This window comes from Macrobrachium rosenbergii, chromosome 23 (assembly GCF_040412425.1).
Source record: "Macrobrachium rosenbergii isolate ZJJX-2024 chromosome 23, ASM4041242v1, whole genome shotgun sequence".
Classification (NCBI taxonomy): domain Eukaryota; kingdom Metazoa; phylum Arthropoda; class Malacostraca; order Decapoda; family Palaemonidae; genus Macrobrachium; species Macrobrachium rosenbergii.
In genome coordinates this window covers 42,049,469-42,073,465 of record NC_089763.1, presented here as the reverse complement: position 1 = coordinate 42,073,465, position 23,997 = coordinate 42,049,469, and the positions used below count along the sequence as shown (strand labels likewise).

The 23,997-nt window shown below is 35.3% G+C and overlaps 3 protein-coding genes across 3 annotated transcripts in view; 2 read left to right on the top strand and 1 right to left on the bottom strand.

The window, feature by feature from the left end:
* Positions 1 to 4,326: 4,326 nt before the first annotated feature.
* Positions 4,327 to 8,804, top strand: LOC136851555 (replication termination factor 2). Its single transcript, XM_067125812.1, has 3 exons — positions 4,327 to 4,729; positions 6,630 to 7,233; positions 7,700 to 8,804. The coding sequence occupies exons 1-3, from the start codon at positions 4,661 to 4,663 to the stop codon at positions 7,924 to 7,926; spliced, it is 900 nt and encodes a 299-aa protein (XP_066981913.1). The 5' UTR covers positions 4,327 to 4,660; the 3' UTR covers positions 7,927 to 8,804.
* A 191-nt stretch (positions 8,805 to 8,995) lies between these two features.
* On the bottom strand, positions 8,996 to 23,432 carry carmine (AP-3 complex subunit carmine). Its single transcript, XM_067125810.1, has 11 exons — positions 23,318 to 23,432; positions 20,567 to 20,724; positions 20,200 to 20,384; positions 19,192 to 19,304; positions 18,352 to 18,473; positions 15,410 to 15,569; positions 15,056 to 15,169; positions 14,321 to 14,500; positions 13,927 to 14,085; positions 13,276 to 13,326; positions 8,996 to 12,134 (listed from the first exon to the last, which is right to left on the bottom strand). The coding sequence occupies exons 2-11, from the start codon at positions 20,599 to 20,601 to the stop codon at positions 12,000 to 12,002; spliced, it is 1,254 nt and encodes a 417-aa protein (XP_066981911.1). The 5' UTR covers positions 20,602 to 20,724; positions 23,318 to 23,432; the 3' UTR covers positions 8,996 to 11,999.
* Positions 23,433 to 23,539: 107 nt separating this feature from the next.
* Positions 23,540 to 23,997, top strand: part of LOC136851556 (monomeric sarcosine oxidase-like) — a 6,968-nt gene continuing 6,510 nt past the window's right edge. Inside the window, exon 1 of the mRNA XM_067125813.1 lies at positions 23,540 to 23,668. The gene's annotated coding sequence lies outside the window, so the exon portion shown is untranslated. The remainder of the gene's footprint in view (positions 23,669 to 23,997) is intronic.

The window sequence follows — 23,997 nt, the reverse complement described above, 5'->3', positions numbered from 1 at the left end:
ACCAAAACTTAAGGGTAGTGATTTTACAAAATGTAAAATTTTCACTATTTGCCACATTTATATTTTTTCTATGTTTTTCAGATACATTGCCAAAGCCCTAAGGATTATCCCCAAGAAAAAATGAATAGTTTAAAATAAAGGGGGAGAAGGGAGGAGGGATGTGAACAAAATGGATTGAAAAAACTGCCTTTACCCAGTAAGTATGCATTTTTTAAAATTAAGGTTTATAAAAGGCATATGCAACAGGAGACATAAGTCTGGGCCTTGTATTACTGATATCGAGCATAAGAATCAAAATCCCTTGAACAATAGGAACACAATATCCATTTGGATTTGACCCATACCATAGCCAATTCGTATGCAATGCAAGAAGCCTATTTGTACATGCGTACAGTAAGACTAATGACAAACAGACTACAAATGAGTTGCCCCTTGAATATGAAACCTTGAAAACATTCAAAGAAAATGTAGCCTATATTTTGAACCAAGACTAGACTACATGAGTGCAAATTGGCTAAGGCATGCAATCAATATGGATCTGTGATCCTAATAATACACACTACTTTCAAATGCCTGTATCTCACTAAGTATCAGAAACAATCAAATTTCTTTTGAAGGTATGAAAGACCAATCATTACTTAACAGTCTGATGATGTAAGTTAGAATCTGTAATGAACACAAATATAATATAATTTTCAGTAAAAGGAAAAAAAAAACCTTGAAAAGTACATACAAATTGGCAAGTTTACCCCAAATGAAATACAAGGCAGTACCTCACCTGAATTTGCCTTAGCCTACGTGACAGGTCGTCACCTGGCAGGGGTGGGGGGCTGCTGGCTTTGCTCCCCTGGAGCCTGTCCCCAAACTCCATACCTAACATAACCTATGGCCCTTTTAATAAAAAATATGGTTGCAATCTAGCCACACCTAATCTACAGTGCTGGGTCATTACCTGTCAAAAACCAAGGGCTGGTCTGCATATAAAATACAAGTACTCTACATAATTAAGCTAGAGCATGAAAATGAAAACTTTTACAAAGTTTCACTAATAAAAACTGACAGTCTGTAAACAATGCACACTGAATGTTTAATGGTCATTCTTATCATTCCATGAAAAAAAATCCTTTCATGTTACAAGGTCTTATATAGCCTATGAATTATACAATGGCTACTAATTTGTAACAAAACTTTTGTTTTAAATACAAATCAATGACACTGATTTCTCCAGAAAACACCCATTGATTACACACACAACAGACCATTCCTATTATTTCCACAAGTACAATCGTATATGAAAACACATTTCTGATCAAATACTTTACGGAAATTTATACTTCACAGGGAATTTTGGATTCTGTCTGGATTACATGACAATTTTCCAAATGTGGCCATAGCACCATACTCTTTAAAAGGCTATGTTTTACAAAATTTTGGTCCTATTGCATTGCACTACTAATACTAGTTGGCACTGCTGTTGCTATAACAGGCTCCTCGAGTCCTGGTCAAGTCAGAAATGTTCTAACCGTCTGGTCACAGGCATGTCCACTCTCCACTAAACTAAAATGGCATGTAGCCTAACCCATTCGTGCGAGTTTAGCTTTACAAATAAGATACACTTGGATTCCTTTGCTTTTCATTAGGCAACAAAAATTAATGTTATTGTATTGTGTCACCGTTTCTGAGCACCCAAAAGCATGTCAGTATGGACTAACCATCAAGATGTTCCACGTGTTGTACTCTGTATCCGATTTGAGGATCCATTATCCTTGATTCAAAATGGCGGTGGGTGAAGCGTACATTCTAGTGTTAATTTATGTTTTGTGTGCAGTTTTCCGTCTTGAATGAATTTTTGTTTCGTTTAGGCTATAAGGTCTCTGGTAGGGATAGGCCAATCTCACATCCTAAGGATAGTAGGTCACTCTCCTGTAGCCCACTGATCCTCCACCTGTATAAACCGAATTATCCCTAACAAGATAGTGTTCAGTGGGGAGGGATAACCCTTCATGGCAACCTCCCCTTAGAAATTTCCCAGCACCAGTATATTCTCCCCTACAACAGAGTACTAAACGGCAAGGATGCTCCCCCAACCCCGCCTCGCAAAAAAAAACAAAAAAAGATGAAGGTTCACTACTCTCGCTAGCGCCCCTCACGTCATCGAATATAAACACAAATTCTCATGTGCAGAAAACAGGTCGATACAGCAGCTAGTAGAAATGTTATTTTGGTAATTTCTCACCTGTACTGCATCATATACGCCCTTTTCTATATTATTCAGTCAAAATAATTAATTATTAAACAATATCTAAGCGCAAAGCTTGTTCGGCGTGGCCATTTCACTCAAACTTTTCATTTCACTGACTGACGCAAAGCAAACACCAACTGAGTGTTGCCAACCCGATTTGACAGCAAAGCGCTAAAAGTGGATCGCAACGGCACTAAAAAGGCGATAGACTTTCTAATTAATGCACTAAAAAAAGCGCCAAATAAAAAATAAACAGTAATTATTAAAGCTTATGCTGTACTTATGTGCACTGATCATCATTAAAGGTTATATACGCGGTTCTGCTAAATTTAGAAGTCTTCTAACATTCCAATAAAGTCCTAATCCGCATCTACATTTTCATAAGCTTCGAGACTTCCAATTTTCTGGACATCACTTGGAAGCTCACATTTATAGCAACATTGCCCGCACCTCTTCAATCCATATTTAATGGCAAGAATACTATTTAACGTAGAAACCCTCTTTCCTTAAAAAGCGCTAAAAAAGGCGCCAGCGTCAAACGAAAATTTTTGGACGCAGAAATAATTGAAAGCGCGCCAAATCTAACGCGAAAAGCGCTAAATTGGCAACACCTCACCGTCACTTCAAGGGACGTGAGTCACGTGACGTGGAGGTTATCATTAACCACCTTGTTATCAAGTTCAACAACCATCTCCAGCTCGCTCAGAAGAATATTCGTATATTTTACCAGTGAAGAATTATAACTTTGATAGCTGATATATGACATGCAACAACTTCAGTATTACTACTTCACCCCCTCCCCAGTTATTATATCTGCAATTGCATTTTATATGAAATCAAGATATAAATATAGGCAAAGTCTGCACAGATGGAAAACTGGAGATAAGAACTCGTTTCTTGTTAAACCCCTTCAGGGACAACACGACTGAGATACGTTTATGATGATAAGCAACACACATGATACGATACACCATTGTAAGCAATAGATAGTCTTAGTGTACAGGAGTGAAAAAAAATGGCTCAGTAGTTGCAATAAAAAATAAAAATATTTAGCAGAATGGTAAACAAAAAAAAAAAGGCTTAAAGAAGGCGAGTAGTGAGAAATCAAAAGGTGAGTGCATGTTATAAAAAAAAAAATAATAGAAACCATAAAGTGGGAGAGACCGCATAAGAGTGAGACAAAATATGTGAAACATTTGTGGTGCTGACAGTAATAACATAACATCTTAATCGAGTTACATCACTGAAAAAAATGCATAAATAAATTAGAAAAATACAGCATAGGTTCCTCCAAGATGTGTATGAACAACGAAAGCGCGCTCCATATTGAGGATTTAAAGCTGAATCTGGCATATAACCTGTGGCCTCAGATTAAGCTTGCTTCTCTGTAACATCATGAGCCCTAGCTGAGGAGAAAAGCCTTTAAGATAAATACCGTTGCAGAAGATCAATAAGAGCCCCCTGTGGACAATGTCGGACAAAAAGCATACTAACAATAACCAATAAATACATAAAGAAATAGCAGAAATGAGAAAATATGACAAAAAAAAAAAGACTAGCAATGCGAGTTAATAATTATGTAAAGCTGGAAAGAGCGGATTATTAAGATACAGACTATAAAACACGACCAGTAACAGTAAAAGGTTATGCTGTGTAAGGTAACTTAAAAAGTGAATAGCAACACGATAAATTTCAGTATCGATAATTATCAAAGTTATTACAAGGTAATGTTCAGTTACAAAAGTTAAGGAAAGCGGTTAAACTATAGCTTAATGTTAAGTATCAAGACTTGAGGGAAGCAGTAACTGTAATTATCAAGTGAAAGTTGGACACGGGCATAATATTTCAAGTTCAATTGTTATTTATTTGATCACAAAGCATTTTTGAATTGGTATTGCTGACAGGGAAGTGAAATGACCTTGGAAGAGAAACATCCCAAGGAAGCAGGCGACATGAATTAAAACCTTATAAATGCACGAAACAAGGAATAACACATGAAATCAGTGTCGGATAAGAGGAAGGGTGATTTAATGAACGTAAATACCTATAAAATTCATATTGGCATGGAGTAATCATCCGTTTTCAAATGCATGAGTTTGTATACAAAGCTCTACTCCAGACTAACTCTGCTATATCACTTTTTCATACAGTTATTTTTACTTATTTGTTCATGACCATTTTTTAACTTTAACTATCAAAAGACACTTGTGGGCTGTCCTATGAGCAAGAGCCCGTGCTGGCATAAAGGCTTTTAATCAAAATCAACATGCTATCAGTGTAATGTGCTCGTAACTGTGATGCAGAGCGACAGATTCGGAACCGAAAACTAGTTTTGTTTGTGTTTACGTTGTACGTCACTTCCCGCTTGATAAACTTTCCAGTGTGTTATTGGACGTGCTTTTGCCTCTAAAATACAAGATGGGATGTGACGGAGGCACTATACCTCGCCGAGATGAGCTAGTGAAGACAAAACAGAAACCTGAACAGGTAAAGTTGCAGCCTAAGTTAAACTAACCTACGGTAAGTTATCCACCTCAAGGCTGACGGTAGACAAAGGGTAGGCAAGTCAGTTTTAGGGCAACTGTAACCTTTGCTAAGTGTCTTCGAAAGTGTAGTTAGCGTAATTAAGATATTCAGTTTCATTCAGTATATATTCGATGTACTAGCCAAAGTCTTGGTTATGGTTACTAGCCTAGCCTACTAGTATAGGCAAGCCTTTAATTCTTTGCCAGAAACAGGTCTAAGGATGGTAGCCCAATTTGGTAAAATTTAACCTTTAAACAATTACGGCGTTTTGGGCTTAAAATTATATTTTTCCTATGTTTAAGGTGTTTTGCGAACGTTTCTTATACTTATTTCATTAGATAATGACCTAACCAACCACACTAAGCCTAACCTAACTTAGGGTACGAGGTTCTTACCTTATCACATGATATTAGTTTGAAAACACTCCTTGAATTTATGTTAATCTGAATGAAAGCTACCTGTTAATTGGATTAAGGTTCATGTATTTTACCTGTTGCATGTCCCCCCCCCACCTTAAAACTCCTGTGTCCCACTATGGTCCCTGAACTGCAAGTTATAGGTTATCGATAAAAGTTCCACTTTGCTAACAAAACGAAAGTCAGAAATGTTCAAAACACACATTAAACAAGAAAACAATATTTTCAAGTCCAAAATGCAATAATAGTTTAAATTAAAATAATACCCCAGAGCCATTCAGTATTAAGTATCATTAAACTATGGCTTTAATTTCTTGTGAAACAGGTTTAAGGATGGTAGCCTAATTTTACAATAAGTTAGGATAGCCTAATCCCTCGCAAGACATGCGGAAAATATATTTCTGAATCCTTAGCTTGTGTTTTTGGTGATTTTGAGTATTTCAGATTATTAGGGCGTGTGCTACTGGCATGTTGGTGTAAACCGCTCATTCTTTATCCTGTGTTCTATTTAACATTCATGTGTAACCATGGAAGAAAACCAAGATTTTAGGGAAAAAAATCCAAACCCTAGTGAATTACACCAATGGGATTGGTAACATATGCATACATGGTGATAAAGCTGCCTTACTGATTTGTGCTCCCTTTCTGTTTTGGTATCAAGTGGTTCCCTAATTTTTTCGGAAGTCCAGATAGATACTTTTCACTCTGACTCAGGGCCACATCAACTTGCATTCCTATGAATGGAGGCCACAGGAGTCATTGGTCCCCTGTTCACTTTTGTGATTGAGAACATGAAATTTCCAGGTGAAGATCAAGTTTTCCAGTCAGTTGGAGTGACTGTCTTCTCACGTATGTACTGTGAATTTCTTACTTAGAAGGCATTGGTTTGTTTTCATGTAGGAACAAATATTAGATTTTAGAGTAATTTGAATTTTCATGAGTACAGTATACAAAGCAGAGCCTCTTACAATGATCCTACACCTCAGCCACCACACATAGTCTCTGATGCCAAAGGGAAAGGTGTTGGTGGGAGAATTGCCCCCAACACAACCCACTTGCCTGCCTACCATGCATTAACCACCTCGTTACCAAGTTTCAACAACCATTTCCAGCTCTTGTTGACGACTACTCTGCTCTTACCTAAAAGGGTCTAGTTTGTATACTTAGGGAATTATTTTTAAAAGTTATTTTAAAATTTTTCTCCAGGACACTGCAAGACACTGCACATTCATTTTGTGATGTAAATTTAATAATATAGATTTAGGCTGTATCTTATAAGATAGGTCATGTACTTTTCTACCCTTCAGTGAGAAGTCATAAGTTTATGCAGTGACTTGGTGTTTTGTGAAAGAGAGCTTGACAGTGTATGTTGTTTCAATTTTCAGAGAGACAAGAATTATGTGAAAGAGAACTTTAATAATGTTTGTTATTGTTTCAATTTTCAGAAAGACAAGAATTCAGAGCGACTCTATCGTTGGAAACACTGTGCAGTGTCACAGGCTCCTCTGAAGGCACCTATTGTGGCATGTGAGTTGGGTCGCATTTACAACAAGGAAGAACTTCTTACTCGGCTCCTAGACAGAGCAAGTGAGAATGGTATCTCGCATATTAAGGGTCTGAAAGATTTCAAAGAGCTAAATCTAACCCCCAACCCTGGTTACAAACAGAGAGGAGCAGATCTTGGGGATGCTTACAATGACAACCAGACTGCAGAGTATATTTGTCCTGTTACATCGCTAGAAATGAATGGGAAATACAGATTTTCTGTCGTATGGAGCTGCGGGTGTGTCTTGTCCGAGAGAGCTCTAAAGGAGGTCAAGTCAGAGGTTTGTCACAAGTGTGGACAACCATGTAGTGAGGACGATGTTATTCCTCTCAATCCAACGGAAGAGGAGCAAGACAGTGTCAGGTCAGCCATGTTGGCACGTCGTGCAGCAGCAAAGGCTGCCAAGAAAGCAAAGAAAGAGGGCAAGAGGTCAGCTGAAGATGAAGGCGAAACCTCCAAGGCGAACGGTGGAAAAGTTAAGAAAATTCCTAAACTGTCGGAAGGTAAGCATTTACTTCCTGTTAAATTCTTCACAAGAAATATTGTTTCTTCATTTTTAGGGAGTGATGTATGTTAGTAGTTTCAGGCTTTGATTAACCTTTAAATGATAAGGCATGTAGAAATTTTTTTCATAATTATTGTAAATACACCCAGTGCTATATAGGGATTAATAATGGAATTTCACATAAATATATATCAGTGAGTGTCAGTTGTCTAGGTTCAAGAGTGTTATTGTAACTTTGCAGAGAGGAAGTGGTCTAGAGAATATCTTCTTAGCTAAAGTGTTTTCTGTATATTATATTGATGTGCCACATGGAGAAAATTATCTGTTGATGTTGAAGGTAAATCTGTATTCATACCTTACCATGGTAAAAGTACTGTACTTGCTCATCTCCCCCCCCCCCCTTATGCTCATAAAAACATGTGAATGCCTTGTATCTTCAACAATATTGCATTTTTTCTCACCAGGAGCTTCTTCCAGTAGTGAAGTCAATAACAAGTCAACCCTTCGTGTCAATGGAGCAGCATCGGCTGTCCTGCGAGACAAAGAATTTGAGAAGATTCGTTCTGCAGGCTTCAGTGTCGCATCTGATCCGAAAGCCTCCGAAGTTTACAAAAGTCTCTTTGATACACACAAAACAGCACAGAAAAAACAGAGCGCTCATTGGGTCACATGTAACCCACAGTACTTTTAGTAATGTGTCCAGCATGGGATGCAATTTGTCCTCTCTTTTGGTTTCCAGTTACTTGTAGGTTACACAGACAACATATGTAGTAATATATATTACCTGTAGTTTTTCTGTAACTAAGATTCTTGTTGAGTTTCCATCATGTTTTCTTTGGGTTATTTTTCTCATAGAATTTCTAAAAAAGTAGCACGTGAAAGTTCAGCACACGTAACACTTTCAAAAATTGCTTTCATGTAAAAATAGGAATGTGTTAAGAGCTTGCCAATCCAAGAAAACCCCTTTTCCACTGATTTTTAAATGACAGGTATCCACAGTTGAGATCAGAATATTAAGTGTTACATAAGGGTACTGCAACTTTCATTATGAAGGTAAGACCACTAAACATTTACTGATATTTTAGAATCACTGGAGTTTTAATGCATGTTAAAAGTTGAATGCCCAATTGTGGGTATGTGCATCATATGTAGAAGATGTGTAGCACTGTATAATGTTTAACTTTCCAATGTACTTTATTCTTTTCCAGTTCATAAGAAGACAGTGCTTGTTTTTGTACTCAGGGCCCTTGTAGATAATGCATTGTCTTTACTAATTTAAGAATACAGTTCTTGTTTTTGTATTCAGGGCCCTTATAGATAATGCATTGTCTTTACTGATATTTTTTGTTCCAATGCATTTTGTATATCCAAATACAGGAAAAGGAAAATATTATGCAAGGAAGATAATACACTGGAAAAGGATTAATTGACCAATATGCATTGATTAATACTGTACTTTGGTTTTGAAACTGTAGCTGTATTTCTTTTGTACTGAGAGATGAAATTTGGAGAATTAGTTACATAAATTTCATATATTTATCCAAATAAATAAATAAGGAAATAACAAAACATGCAACTTTTATTTTCTTAAATTTTCACATTCTCTCTCTGTGATGCGTGTTTAAGCAAAATTATTTTTCATTTTACTCTGCAAGTGTGATCTCTACATACATGGGAATTTTACAAAGAATGCCTTGGTACTGTAATTCATTTGTTAAAGAAAACAGTCTTACATTTGGGAAAGAATTAAAACCTATTACTGGCTCCATTAAACTTTATTCAAATATAAACCAAATATGCAAAATACCAACAGCTGAGATTCTTGATCACCACATACCTCACTATTTACACTCTTACGAATATATTTCCTTTGCTACAATGGGATTATCAAGTTTTTCTTGTGCTTCTGTAATGAGATTTTGTCAAGATCTGTCAGGTGTCACTTCACACTCTTCAGGAGTATTATACAAGGAAAGAAGTCATTTATGCTTTCTGTAACAAATTCTTAGATATGGAATGTTTCTTTTTATAACCGTTGCCCATGAAGAGGATTGCTTAAGATGAAATTATTGGCCTAAACAGTCAATCAGGTTCCAATACCTGTCTTTGGATGAAACTTAATTTTTGTACAGTACAGTAATAACATTTAGGTTAAATACAAAAACATACAACTACAAAACTTGAATTTCAGATTATTAAATATAACAGAATTATACAGTTACAGGATAGCATTTTTCAACAAAATGATACAAACACATAACGACAAAGCAAAAAGTTATAAATGATTAAGCAAAACAACCATCAGAAAACCAAGTCATTTCCGCAAATAAAATTTTATCTACATAACAATAAATTCAACCTGATTATAAAAACCTGAGGTTGGGTGCATACAAAGCATATTTCATGACAGCATGGCTTCATGATGGCTTTAACATGTAGGAAAATGTAAGTAAGAAAGTAAAACACGAGGAATAAACTGAGTTATGTCACTTATTTACACTGTGTAATGTCTAGATTTATTTAACAATGCCTACCTTATCAGAATGGTCTACAGTACAAACTTCTTACATAGAAGGTGACTGCAATGATATATTTTCAGAACAATTAGTTTAAAGCGTAAAATATACAAGTGGAAGAGAGTTCCACGTATCAAGCACTAACTTTCCGATATCCAAATAATGAAGTCAATATTCTAAAAGATGTGTAACTTCATGATTTGCAGGAAAGGCTCAATACATGAAAATTCACAAAACATTATCATCAAAGGTACAATTAAAAAAAAAATAATGGACAAAATAGAAAGTTTTCACTCTGAGATGTTATTAGAAATATATCTTGGAACTAATATTATGAAGGTAATGCTGTTCAACACTGAGTAAAGAATATTAACAGATTTTAACAATTGCACCCATGAAGCAAAACAGTTAGGAAAACATATTTAAGCACTATTCAGTCTGTCAGAAGCAAAATATTTGACAGTTTTCAGAGGAGCAAGCCTAAATGCAAAGCAAATCACAAACATTTTAGAACAACCAATCATTAGATGTCTGATCTTTGAAAAAGATGTTATCTAAATTTTGAAACTGAATAAAAATAGAAGCATTGATTTGACTGCTGCACACAAACAAAAAAATTCTATAGTCTAAAATATTCTAATACCAACTACCCATCTTTTCTGCATAAAATTATATCTAGGGGAGGTCATGTCTATATGTTTACTTTCAGTAATTTTATAAGATGGGGGATTCATGACCAACAAATTAAGTTTCAGCAAAATCAACAGTAAGCAAGGGTTTTCTGGTGTATTATACATAGTATAAGCTAACAAATAGCGATTCTTAGGTAGGTTAGGACCTTGTTAGTATCATCATTATTATATAAAGTCCATTAAGGAGACCACTGAGTCCCATGACAAAACTCTCACAGGATTTGCTCAAATGATTTATTTTTGAATGTTAGGAAAAATGAAACAGTTAAAAAAGTTAAACAGCTAAGTAAGAAAAGCATAAGGGAATGAATTAAAAATGTAATTCGGACCTTGGGGTTTTCACAAGCATAATTCATCAACAAAGATTTCCTTTTTAAAATATGTCACATACAACACAGTATTTGGCTAATAAAAAATTCATTGACATTTAACCCCTCAGACATATTGGCAGCTTAATATTATAACTACAAGCCTTTCTATCATTCAGACTGGGCTTGGTAAACATACCTGTAGATTAACTTTTGTGATCCATTTCTTTACATGGTAATAGAAGTTATATCTTAACAATTCCCCACTGCTAACCCACTGTGTTAGGCTTTATATTCTATCCCTTGTTCCCATTTTCATTATCGAATGGCAGCAGCCAATTTTTTTTCAGCTGACTTATTACAGTCAATTTGCTCTTCATAAATTCTCTCATGCTTTTCTCAATTACCATCTCCCATTTCAAAACGCTCTTCCTAACTAAGAATCGTAGGACTTATTGACTGAGAAGGCAGTTGACTTTTTGCACACAACTATTTCTATATGATAATTCTCTCACTACTAAATATATCAAAACTCGGCAACAATCTTACAGGAGACCACATGCAAGTGACTTCCAGTTGCTGAAGGCTGCAAAGATTTATGAACATAATGATTCTTTAGTCACTGCTTAATGATGGGCAGTTGGATTACTGGACAATAACAATACAGTAATCAGTAAATTTAATTCAAATAATTCCCTCTTAGTCTCCAAAACACTTCCTGCAATAAATAATAAATCTGCCAAGTTAATACAATTAAACCATGAAAAAAATTTCCGCTGAATATATTTGAAATGTAACTACATTTCCCAAATTGAAATTTCATACATAAATATACCTGTATATCATGGGAACTATGAATGACATATGATTAAACAATTAAGTAATTCTGCAAAACCACACCAGGTCCAGGAATGTGAACATTACAGTTTTTGGGAAAAATATTATGCTATACATAATCATCTTTATTATAATCAAAAAGACAAAATAAGGTTCCTTTTTGGTAAAGGTATTTTGCTATTTATGCTCTACTAACTATTCACCTTACAAAATAACAGCACAATACTTTAATGACAAATTAAGGCACACTTACAAAGGAAAAATTCACAAACAATACAAATTTAGCATTAATGTGACACTGTCATGTGTATGATGATGCTGCACCTTTGAGTATCCTAAAAATTCTTCCTCCTAAGTTATGAAAATAATTTGAAGTAAAATCTTAAAAGACTCTATTACTCAACAGATACCTCAAGTTCGCACCTGGAAGCGGCCAGCTTTGGTAATATATTTAACTCCCTTGAAAGGTTTGTACTTCTCTCCATAAATGTCTAAGCGATTGACTTTTAAACCTGACACTGCAAGCTGTGTGATTGTAAACTGTACCTGTAAAGAGTAATTATTTTTAGCTTTAATCTAAGATTCCAAAGTGATTATCTATGAGCAAGAATATATTTTACAGATATAATACAAAGTTACAAGTTCATACTGTTTTTGCCCAATGTTCTTCAGCAATTTAATCCTTATATGGTGTGTGTTCTTTAATACAGTACAAGAAAATCAGCCTCAGATCATTCATCATGCACAATCAATTTTCATGAAAACTCTGGTAAATTCCTTCTTAACTGCAGATCATATCTACTTGATTGGTTATTATGACATACTTTAATGAGACCATAAAGTCACATTTTCACACACTCACATGGAACAAATGATTTAAGAGAGGTGAAAACTGGAGCAAGGTAAAGTTGGAGAAGATAGATGGCTAAGGGGATGACAGAAAAATGAACAAAAGAAAATAAAAGGCAGAAAACAATGCTGCTTGGGCTGAAAGGATGCTATAAGGAGCCTTAGTACCATCCACTGTACAATGCGCCACACAAGATACATAACAAGAGTTACTTCCCACCCTCTCGGAGAATATAATCAATAAAAAACAATGATATGCAGTATTTATTTAGAAGGCGCTAATGATGGTGCTGTTGAATTTTGGGCATCAGTAGGCCAAGGCAGAAATTAATATCCACATGAATGGATGGAAGGATGATATCTTGGGACCAAGGACCCCTCAGGCACTGCGACTATGAAGACCATTCACTCCATACACATATCCAAAAACAGCAAAGGGTCAAAGACTCTTTTATGTTAACCTTCATAAATATAACATCCTTTTCTTTCATCATTTCAATTGTTAATCTTTCTTGTGCAAGATGAATTTCACACATTAGAAACAGAAGCAATGGACCTTAGCCCCAGATAATGAACTATCACACATGAGAAATAAAAATCATACTAATTTCATATACAGCAATTTAGCTGAAATAACAAGATCTAGAATAATTTAAGATGCTTCATTTCTGTAATGTATGAACCACTGTTCTGCAGAGATCAGCAGTTTTTTGAGATACTATTAGTATCTCAAGAAATTGGAAAGTATTCCTTTAGATAACAAAATGGTACAGATTGATTATTTTAATAAGGTTCACTATGCCTTTAAAACAACAGCTAAAATTGGAAAAATACTTACATTTATTGGCGGGTTACTCTCAGGAGGAGGGGATCCACTCTGTATACTAATCTGAAAAGAAAATACAGTATACTATCATATTTTACATAAACTTGAGAAATGGAGAATTCATAAATGAGGCAAACCTCCACAAGTTACACTAAGCCTAGGCAATTACTGTTTCTCATTAACTAGAATAACAAATCAGAAGCATGTAAATCAGAGCCAGTCAATAATATGAATATAACTTTACAATGAAATTCTGGTGATGAATAGAATGGAAATCATTCTAAAGAAAAGGGAATTACTAAGAAATTTCTTATGTAAATTAAGGCAATTCCTAGCATATAAATACTGCACATAAAGTGTTGTAAAAAAACTTCCAATGATGAGACAGGTTCACAGTCTTTCTTACTTATAAAAACACCCAAATTTTGGAATGAAGTGATGGCACCATAAAAAGTTAAGTAAACTGCTTCAGGAAAACTACCTCTCATCATTTGTAAAGTATTAAGTACTGTACTAGAATTCACAAAAACCATTCAAATAGCAGACAACTATTTTAGCAGTGGATTCCATAATATCAGTTTTCTCCCTTTGCAATAATGTGGCTAAGCAAATAAATACACAGTTCTCCAATAAATATTTCTGAAAAATTGAATGTAAACTTACATTTCCCCGAATGTTAGGAAGTTTAGTTGGATCAATGCGACCTAAATCCCACCGTAACACCTTGGACACTGGGTCAAAGGTATATTTTCCCTGGTTCACAGTCAAATTGCAGTTTAATACACACTTGGGCATAGGAACTTCTAATATAACACCTTCAACCTGAAACACAGTTATTACCATTCTTTACGAATTTTATACAATCCAAAGAACAGATCATTTGACTACATAATTTAAATACACATCTACAGAGATCAAGGAAACAGATACCAAATTAATCACGAATTAAATGAAATAGTAATACACTTGATGAAATACACAATAAAGTTAAGATTATTTCATATTTACTGTTTATTGTATCTTTCTGCAACACACATAACACCAAGACTACACTTACTACTCGACCCATTGTTTGTTTGGGCCCTACAGTGATGTCTAGTCGTCCTCCTCCCACATCCCTGAATGAAATATTGTGTCTGATGTAGACTGGAATGGCAACAACTGACTGGGATCCAATGTGGTATGACAAGAGCCTGGAGTTTCCATCAGGGGGAATGAATGAAAGAACTCGCTCGGACTGTGGATAGTACAAGTAACATTAAACCAGAAGTGTCCTAACTATGAATGAAATAAGGTCTTGTAAAATGTACAAGTATTTAATATTTGAAACTCTGACCAAACTTATTTTCATTTTACTGTAGGTAGACTTGAAGACTTCTTGCTTTCCAGCTACTAATACACAACAGAGTATATCCATCAGCCTCCATTATAGATATCAAAGTATATGTAACCACTATAATAATCTCATTCTTGAATGTATAGTGTTAAACAATTTAAAAGTGCTAGTGCCAGACATTACAACACAGCCCTCCATAAAAAGTACTGGTAAGCTGTTTCAGGCTTTTATACACAACACAGTATGTATATATACCACTTCTACACTTCATTGCACAGGCCTGCTCACAGAAACCACCAATAGCCTCTTAACCTCTACTGTACATACCACCCATCTTTGAATCAGAATACCTCATTCTACAAAATGCAAATACTATGAATTCAAGAACATGAAAACTTTTGTCAAAGCTAGGTTACATTCAGATCTCTTTTCCTCAGAATTTTAAAAACCTCTTACCTCCCATCGCTTTAGCCTAACACAAGGGTGGAATGAAACGTCATCAAACAACCGTGGGTTGACAAACGTAAGGGTCAGGTCAGGCATGCCACTCAGCTTGATGCAACAATCAATCTGTAAATAAATATTTTTACATGTCTCCAATTTCTGAAGTACTGATCTGTATATGATGCCATATATTATTCATTTGTCAATATTAAATACTGTATCTGATACAAATTATCATTCCTAATCACCAAAAGAATACCTAATACTTCACAACATAAGCAGATTAATTAGGCAATATTTTGCATGAGTTGGACAAAAGTAAAAAAAAAAAAAAAGTTTTCTAAGGTGCAGAAAAGCAATACGCACATATCCCTGGATTTCAGCAGCTACTGTGACGCCAGATTTATCAATGATGGCATCTACTTCTTCTGTTACATCAAAGTAAGCTTCATTATTTGTATACTTGACCCCTGATCGCCGCCATGGCACATTACTCAGTTGACCCGTAGGGAGGGTGGCACTGACACTGTCCACAAAGAATTATTGCATTAAAGTTTGTACCACAAAATATACAGCATTCCACTATGCACAATTTCAAGTAAGTCATAACTTCATAAATTACCAGTCACTACTCATATGTCTTCGTATATCATTCAAAATCAACAACGCTATCAGATATACATGTTGCTGTGATCATACATTGTAAATATGGTATATACAAGAAATTAACTACAGCAATCAATACTTATAGAACACTAAAGAATAACAAATTTACTGTAGTACATGGTTTTCTACCAAATCTATGGCAAAATTACCTCAAAATCAAGTTTAAATATGGGCATGAACTGTACATTCATTTTTTCAAAACAGAAAAAAAGCAGGTCAGAGGGAAAATCAGTAATTTATTTCCTCATTTATGGCATAAACATATTCAACGTAATTCCACTGAGAAATCTGCAATGTGCATGAGTAATTATATAAGTATGAATGTACATACACAACCTATAATTATTGTTTTTACAAAGAGCAATAAAGAATCCCAGCATAAAAGTAATTTCTTTCTGTATTACAAGCATCAAAAAATAATGAATATACAGTACACTGTATACCTTAATCAACTCACTCTGTAGATCTTAACTCTTCCTAATACAACTTGAACTTCCAGCAGTTTTATTAAATACCAGACCAATTGAAATAGGAAAAAACACCACAGTTAATTAAGATGTCTTTTAATAAAAAGTCACATACAAATTATACAACTTCACATTTCATCTTCAGTGTGGAGTCTAATTATTTCACAGCAAATGAGAAGAGAAAACTCAAAGGCTAATTACCTTTGAACGTTAACTTTTCCATGGGGACCAAGCTGAAGATGAAGCATGAAACTCTGAAGCCTACTTGTGGCTTTTTAATATAAGAAGTCCTTATAAACTGCAGTTTTTTCTATCAGAACCCATGGTTTATAAAGCTGAATTCAAACTACCAGACCACAGCACTGGCTATCCAGTCTTAAAAGAGTAGATGAATAGTTTACCTAGACCACCAAGTCAAAATTGCCAGGGCCTCAAAAATTTATCAATAACAGACCAAGCCTTATTTTATGCTGTATAACCCACCAGACTCCCTAGTTCCTCATTGGATGGGTCGATATAGTTCTCAACTAGCACTGTGCTGGGCCCGCGTTTGAGTCTCCGGCCAGCCAATGAAGAATTAGAGGAATTTATTTCTGGTGACAGAAATTCATTTCTCGGTATAATGTGGTTCGATTCCACAATAAGCTGTACGTCCCGTTGCTAGGTAACCAACAGGTTCTTAGCCACGTAAAATAAGTCTAATCCTTCGGGCCAGCCCTAGGAGAGCTGTTAATCAGCTCAGTGGTCTGGTTAAACTAAGGTATACTTAAACTTCAACCAGACTCCCTTTTCACAGTTTCTGCATCCTTCAAACAAAAATACAAATCCCAGACTCTAAAATGCAGCCTGTACACGAAAAAACTGTAAAACAGCACAAATGTTCAGTATTAGTTCTGCCAATTAAAGGCACCTGAATAAGGGAGTAAATGAGATATCTGACAATATCTCATAATTTTTCAAGGCAATGTCAACAAATGTCAAGCAAATGTGGCAAAAGCACCTTTTTGTTGGAGAGTTTTAATTATGTTTAGATTGAGCAAAATATATCCTTCAATATATCCTAATAACAACAACACTCAGCACCATGAAAATTTATTGCAGAAATATTCTAACTGCTGAAATTATCTTTTACTTTAGATTATTCTAAAGGGTACATAAAAATATCACAAATGATATCAAACTATGTCAATAGGGTAGTGTATACAAGATTTAGTACATTTCCTGTTAAGAGAAAAAATTCTGGCTTGTCTTCTAAGCTTTGTTCAACTTTCCAGTACTTTACAAACATACACTATACTGCAGAGTGCTGGCAGTACACTATTGTCAAAACTGATCATTATCTGTTGGCTTACAAGCTCACTCAAGAAGGTGTGCAACACATTATTCAAAGTAAAACTAATGACAGACGATTCCTGAATTAATGGTGCAGACACCAAAGGTATATTATAAAGTCTGGATTTTACAACATTCCATACGAGTTACAGAACTACCAAAAGAAGTGACTATCTTAACCCATGATTATATTTATGTGATAAAGGTGCCGCTACGGAACTACTTTTCAAAGTATCAGCAAAACAACTTACCAATATTCTCTGTCATAATGAAACAAAAGGTCAATTAGACAGTCTACTGTACATTATACAGGGTACACAATTTCCTGAACTCAAAATTTACTTAGAGTAAACTTTTTCAACTTATCAGAAACAAGTTACATATTTTTCAAAATATTTGTTTATTTATCAAATGTTGATATGATAAACAACTGTACGCTAAGAATCAAGAAAGAAAAGAAATAGGAAACATTCATAATGAACTTTTAAAGATTTCTTGGCAACAAACTCAAATTATTTTGAAAACCACAAAACGCAGGGACCCAGCATACTTTTTTAGCTTACAACCACAACAAACAATTCATCTCTGTATTTACAATGACAGGTATGATGGCAATATGAGCATTGCCATAAAAAATATTCACAACCTAGTATTTTCTTTTACTACAGGAATAAGAAAAGCTCTAAATGCAGATTCTTCAGGAAAATGTGCAAGAAATATGATTCATAAAAGATACATGCATCATAAAAATGTTTCTTTCATCAAATAACACATAATGGTTACAAATTTCTTTCCAAAAAGATTTCCATATATTCAGAGTAATATAAACAAAAGTATACATACTTAGATTTCCCTGTCACAGTGTTTGCTATGGTCCTTAAAATGTTGGGAGGTTTAATCAGTTCCTTCAATATATTGCTTTCAGTGGCCAGTGGAAAACCATTATCAAGCATCTCATCCAGTAACTGAAAAATGTAAAAATCTAATTTGATGCCAAACAGAAAATAGAGCCAACCTCATTTAGAACAACACTTAAAAAATAAAAAAATTATGAACATATCAATGACAGTATATTGTGAATATCTTCTTACGTTTCTGTTCAGATGCATGAACACTTCTTAGTACAATATAACAAAAACAACAAGTTTGTAAATTACAAATACTTTACTGTATTTTGGGTTTCAGAGGTAGTATGTCATGAGCAAATCTTTTTTCATCTGATATCAATCAAATTACTGTATTATTATTAGGTAGTTGAACCAAACCACCTGGTTAAAATACTTTACCTCTTATAGAGCAGGAATTCTGTATTTAAAACATCTGCAATGAATTCCTTAAAACAACTTCTCTTAATACTTTGATGTTTCACGAGTTTTCAATATTTATCATTGGCACATCACAATCTGACCTCTTCGGGGCATAGCAATATTTTTTTTTATCACTAGCTTTCAATTTATTTTTAAATGTATAATGATAATATTAGTTCCAATTTGAAGATGAACTGGAAATTACATACAGGGTATTTGCAAAAATACGAAACAGAAAAGGTGCTCAAATGGCAAAAGACATTAACCCTGAAAATTCCCCTAAAATCATATTATAGTGCTTTATTTGTCTTTCACAAGGAAATGGAATAAGGCTGATTCACTCCTGTGCGTGTAAGCCAGCCAAAAAAATGCTCACCTCATACACAACAACATAGTGTTCTTTGATGATGGATTCTGTACATTCACCAAAATAATCCTCAAAGGTGTCCACTACACGGTGAAGAAACTCGATAACAAAGAGAGGAGGAACTGTAAAAAGAAAAATAGCCAGGTAATAGCTGGAATCAAAATAATACTGAAACTTACTCTGTGTCTTACAACTTTCTTTCGAGTCGCCACTATACAGTGATTACAATTTGCAGTTTGTCTCTTTTATAATAAGCTAATCACTACCATAACATTTCATTTTGTCATTTTCAGACTAATTCCATTTTATGAACCTTCCTGGAAGATATCTGATTAGACACACAAAGGTGACTTTCACTATGGTATTAAAAAATATATTCAAATTGTATATGGATAAGGCTCTAATTTAATTCTATGGAGACAATATTCCATCCCTTACTATACAACAAATATGAAGGGTGACAGAGTCTGAGGAGGTGAAATGGCTCCATGGCAACTGGAAGGCAAAGGAAGCTAGGAAAAGTGGGAAATAAGTATCAGGGAATATATCCTAAGCTACGCTCAAAATGCTATAGGAATTTTCCTCCATATAATGAATCTAAAATTAAATGCTATCCTCCTTTAACCTGTGGATTATCTACTCTGAACTTACCCAGGATCTAACCCTTTGGATCACTTATGATGTAACATCCAAAATTCAACCTCCGAGTTATTAATAATGAACCAAAGCAACATATTTGGGAATTTCCAACTTAGTACTTTGACCATTTATGTATCTCACTGATTTTTGCTTTTTAATATACCACAAAAGTCCAATCATTCTGCCTCAAAACTAACCAGAATGAGTATGAAAACATGAATAGTAATTTAACAAACAATGTACAAAGTGATACAGTACTTCTAACTACTTGGGCTTTGGAAAAGGCGGAAACTCCAAAGGTCTTGCGACTGGAAGGGTTAAATTTCCACACAAAAACCTCACACATAAGCTATTTTGACAACAGTAAACAAATCTCACCTTCAGTCATACAAACTGCAATGAAAAACAAGTTGCTTCTCAACACAGATATAAGGTAGTGATGAGGGGTTGTGATCACAGGTGGAATATCTTCATTGCTGTTAGCTTTCCTCTGGGCATCAAAGAAATAATCACATATTGAGCGTGGGATAACACTCTTCCAGTGTTTCTCCATAAACACATCCCTGCAAACAAGATAAAATAAGTAAGGAAGTTTATCATCCATAATTTCAATGAAAAGTCATTTTCAGACAAATTATAACCAAAACATAACATCATTTACAAAATCTAACCGAAACACAACATCATTTACAAAATCTCACCAAAACACAGTATTGATTACAAAAAAATCAGAATAAATTCTTACCCTGAGGAATTGATAATGAATAGGCTGTGAATCATGATTCAAGAGTTACGTAGATTTACGTCATGAAATTTCAACAGTAATTTCCAATCAGTCAATTTTAAACTATGACTACATCCAGAATCGTTCCTCGGTTTTTTCCTGAAACTGGACGCAAATTTCTGGAAAAAAAGGATAATTAATACTTGTAAGATATTGAACAAGTCTTTCTATTCCAAACTGTAGCAAATAATTAACAGTTTTTCTGGTGTTCACAAGAATATTACAAAATTAATTAAGCACACCAAGCTATCAACCCGAAGGCTAAAGGCCAGTGTCTAAAGAAAGTTCTGGCTGAAACAACTAGTATAAAATATGAATCTATTTAGTGTCATTACATGAGTGAGGCTGAAGTGCTAAAATCCACGTGTGCAAACTTAATATCCATACAAGATTAAGAAACAGTACTCTTTGAATGTATTGTAGATCAAGCTAGTAGTCTGTGGTAATTACAAAAATTCTCGGTCCTTCTAATATTAACCTCTAAGTACCTCCTCTATCGTTTGCCCACACAAATTCAATTATAAAAATTACCATAAATGTTTAGTTAAAATAATTTTGCCACTGTCAATTGACTCAATCTTATTTTCCTGGGGTGGGAGTGTAACAATACTTTCACTTTAGTTTTGCATGTCGTAATTGGTGACTAAATGGAAAAATGCTCCTTTGCAGGTAGACTTTCTTGATTAAATGCTAGGCCCACTGCTGACAACTCTGGCTGACAGCGGTAAGGACATGTGTTCATAAACAAACCTTATCCAAATCTGAAAACCATGCCAGATGCATTACAACCGACCCCTCAACTTAGGGATATCAGTGGTGAGGAAGACTGGGTAGGATATTTAATTTTATTTTACCTGAAATAAACGTTATACTATAACTCAACTGTGTGGGGAGAATGCAGAGAGAGGGGTCACGGCTTACTTAGGGGTGGAGGCAAGAAAGACCCTCCTGACAGGCTAGGGTAGAGCATCCAAGGTTAGGTCAGGTAAAAAGTCTGGTTAGGTCATATTCTCTCTGAAATACCTACTACAGTAGCCTTGGCCCCTCACACTGCATTTGCTCCAAATGTGTCCCTCCTAACCCAAAGACTGGTATTTCAAAACAAGAGTTCCACATGGACTATTACCTCTGAAATTGATTTTTCCTGTACTTAAAGTGTTGCTGATGAAGGAGGTTGAGTTGTTCATTGTCAGTCAATTATTATAACCTTATATCTACCCAACATGGTTGGGAACCCTTTGGGAACATGGGGTTTTGGAAATGTTGGGAGAAAGACTGACCACCACGTTGTTGTTATGGAACAGTTCTACACATGCGTAAGTCATCAGGGAGCCATATTTCTAATATGGGATTGGCTAAGGAAACCTTTATAAAAGGAACTATACTAACCTAACATACCCTAACCTAGCAGGCTGTGTTACTTAGTCTGGGGGCTCCACGCCCAGACGTCCCAGTGAAGGAAACTCCACTTTTTACCAAAAGCTCCCCTATAACACTGCACATGTGTGCGATAGCATTCCAGGATGGCCCGCATGCAATGTCTGAGGTTAATTACAGTCAATTGACAAAAATTAACAGTAAATTCTTAATATGCAACCAAAATACTATACGAAAATTCAATTTAAAAAATAATACCCAATGGGGAGCTCTTGCTTAGTTCTACCCAAAGACCAACCCTTCCCCACTTCAGAGTCTAGTAGCTGTCCCGGTAGAACTAAGTTATAGGTACATGGTGGGTATTTAGCGAGAAATGGCAGTTTCTTATAGTTAATTTTTGGCGGTTGGATGTAATTTACTTACAATTTCCCTTTGAACTCTACCCTACGGTAATGGGGACCACGATGGGAATCCAGGGTTTCCATACGCGATCTTCACGAGACAGAGCACCGGTACGTCTGTTTCGAACGGTTCATATCCCATCTGGCAAGTGCAATAACTTGTTAACGTATGGGTAAAACCCCCACCCCCCCGGGCCAGTACTAAACACGGCGAAGGGACATTCCATTTGGCCGACAACAAACAAATGCACCGCCAGTATCAGAAGCCCAAAAAGTGTTGAAAAAACCAGTTTCCAAGGTACTGCACTTGCCGGACGGGATATGAACCATTCAAAACAGACGTAGCCGTGCTCTGTCTTGTGAAGATCGCGTTAGGAAACCCCTTGTTGGATGGACTTCAGGGGACAATTACAGGTTAATTACAACCGACCGCCAAAAAATAACGTTGAATTGTAAATAAGCAACCAAAATACAATAAGAAACTGCCATTTCTCGCCAAATACCCGCGGTGTCTCTATTACTTAGAAATACCGCTGTCCCTTACAGATATGCCAATGTTAGGGCAGCCCATTTGGTTTACACATAACGCCTAACCTATAAATGATCTATCATGCCTAGCCAGGCCCCGGCCAAGGAAAACACAAGAGTGAATGGGCTGACGCTCCTGAGGATGAAAAGCATAAAGACCACGAAACAAGCTTCCAGAAATGTGTCTAATTCATGTTTTCGGTGAGATATTAATCTCTCATTACGACACGATACCTTAGCCTTGCCTGCAACAGTAAGGTCGGCTACCTGTCTATACGCCTCCCCTACGAGGTACAGTATATTATATATGTTAAGCTAAAATATAGATTGAAATTAATACCCGTTCCTAATCATGTATTTAAATATTCAATGACATTCCAAGTTAACAAAACTGCTCCAAACTTACACTATTTATCAACACTGGCACAAAATTAAATGACAACACGGCAGCTGTCAAATGTAGCTTAAATTGCGGCCGTTCGCGACACCTCAGAGGCCGATATTTAATTATTCTATTAGGTAGCACATTCATTTCAGAGCTTACTAAGGTAGATAATTATATAAGATAACTTATATTATCCAAAGACGTTAGCTATCAGCAGTGTATAATTATTTATCACTTGAGGGTGTTGTATAAAATGGTCTTTCATTAAAAGTTAACAAAACGCGACAATTGATAGGTGTTATTGTCATCGTTGCGTTCGCTTCACGTGAAACAACACACGTCGATAAAGCAGTATTGTGTCATGAAGCCGATGTAAGTCTGGAGGTACAATTATTCTTTCATTATTTAGCTCCCTTACTTCTATTGATTACTAGATATTTATATTTTTATTCATTAAATAAGTCGTACGTACAGTTATATTATTATCGTTAATCGAGTAATAGGCCCTACATGGCCATTATCGTAGGTTGTGTTTCTCTCAGAAGTTACTGGTATACAGGCTATGCAAATGTAAATGATATGACTAATTATAAATGTAATTTGAAATATATTAACTTTTATGATAGAGAAATAATTCTAGACTCCGTAAATTGATGCCTCAAGGGGTTTAAGACCTTTCTGGTATAGTAACCTTCACAGTA

Coding starts and splice junctions, on each gene's coding strand:
- LOC136851555 (XM_067125812.1), top strand. CDS start 4,661: ATGGGATGTGACGGAGGCACTATACCTCGCCGAGATGAGCTAGTGAAG. Junction 4,730..6,629: donor CAAAACAGAAACCTGAACAG/GTAAAGTTGCAG, acceptor TTCAATTTTCAG/AAAGACAAGAATTCAGAGCG. Junction 7,234..7,699: donor AATTCCTAAACTGTCGGAAG/GTAAGCATTTAC, acceptor TTTTCTCACCAG/GAGCTTCTTCCAGTAGTGAA.
- carmine (XM_067125810.1), bottom strand. CDS start 20,601: ATGATTCACAGCCTATTCATTATCAATTCCTCAGG. Junction 20,385..20,566: donor TTCATTATCAATTCCTCAGG/GTAAGAATTTAT, acceptor TCTTGTTTGCAG/GGATGTGTTTATGGAGAAAC. Junction 18,474..19,191: donor ACTATGTTGTTGTGTATGAG/GTGAGCATTTTT, acceptor TACATTTTTCAG/TTACTGGATGAGATGCTTGA.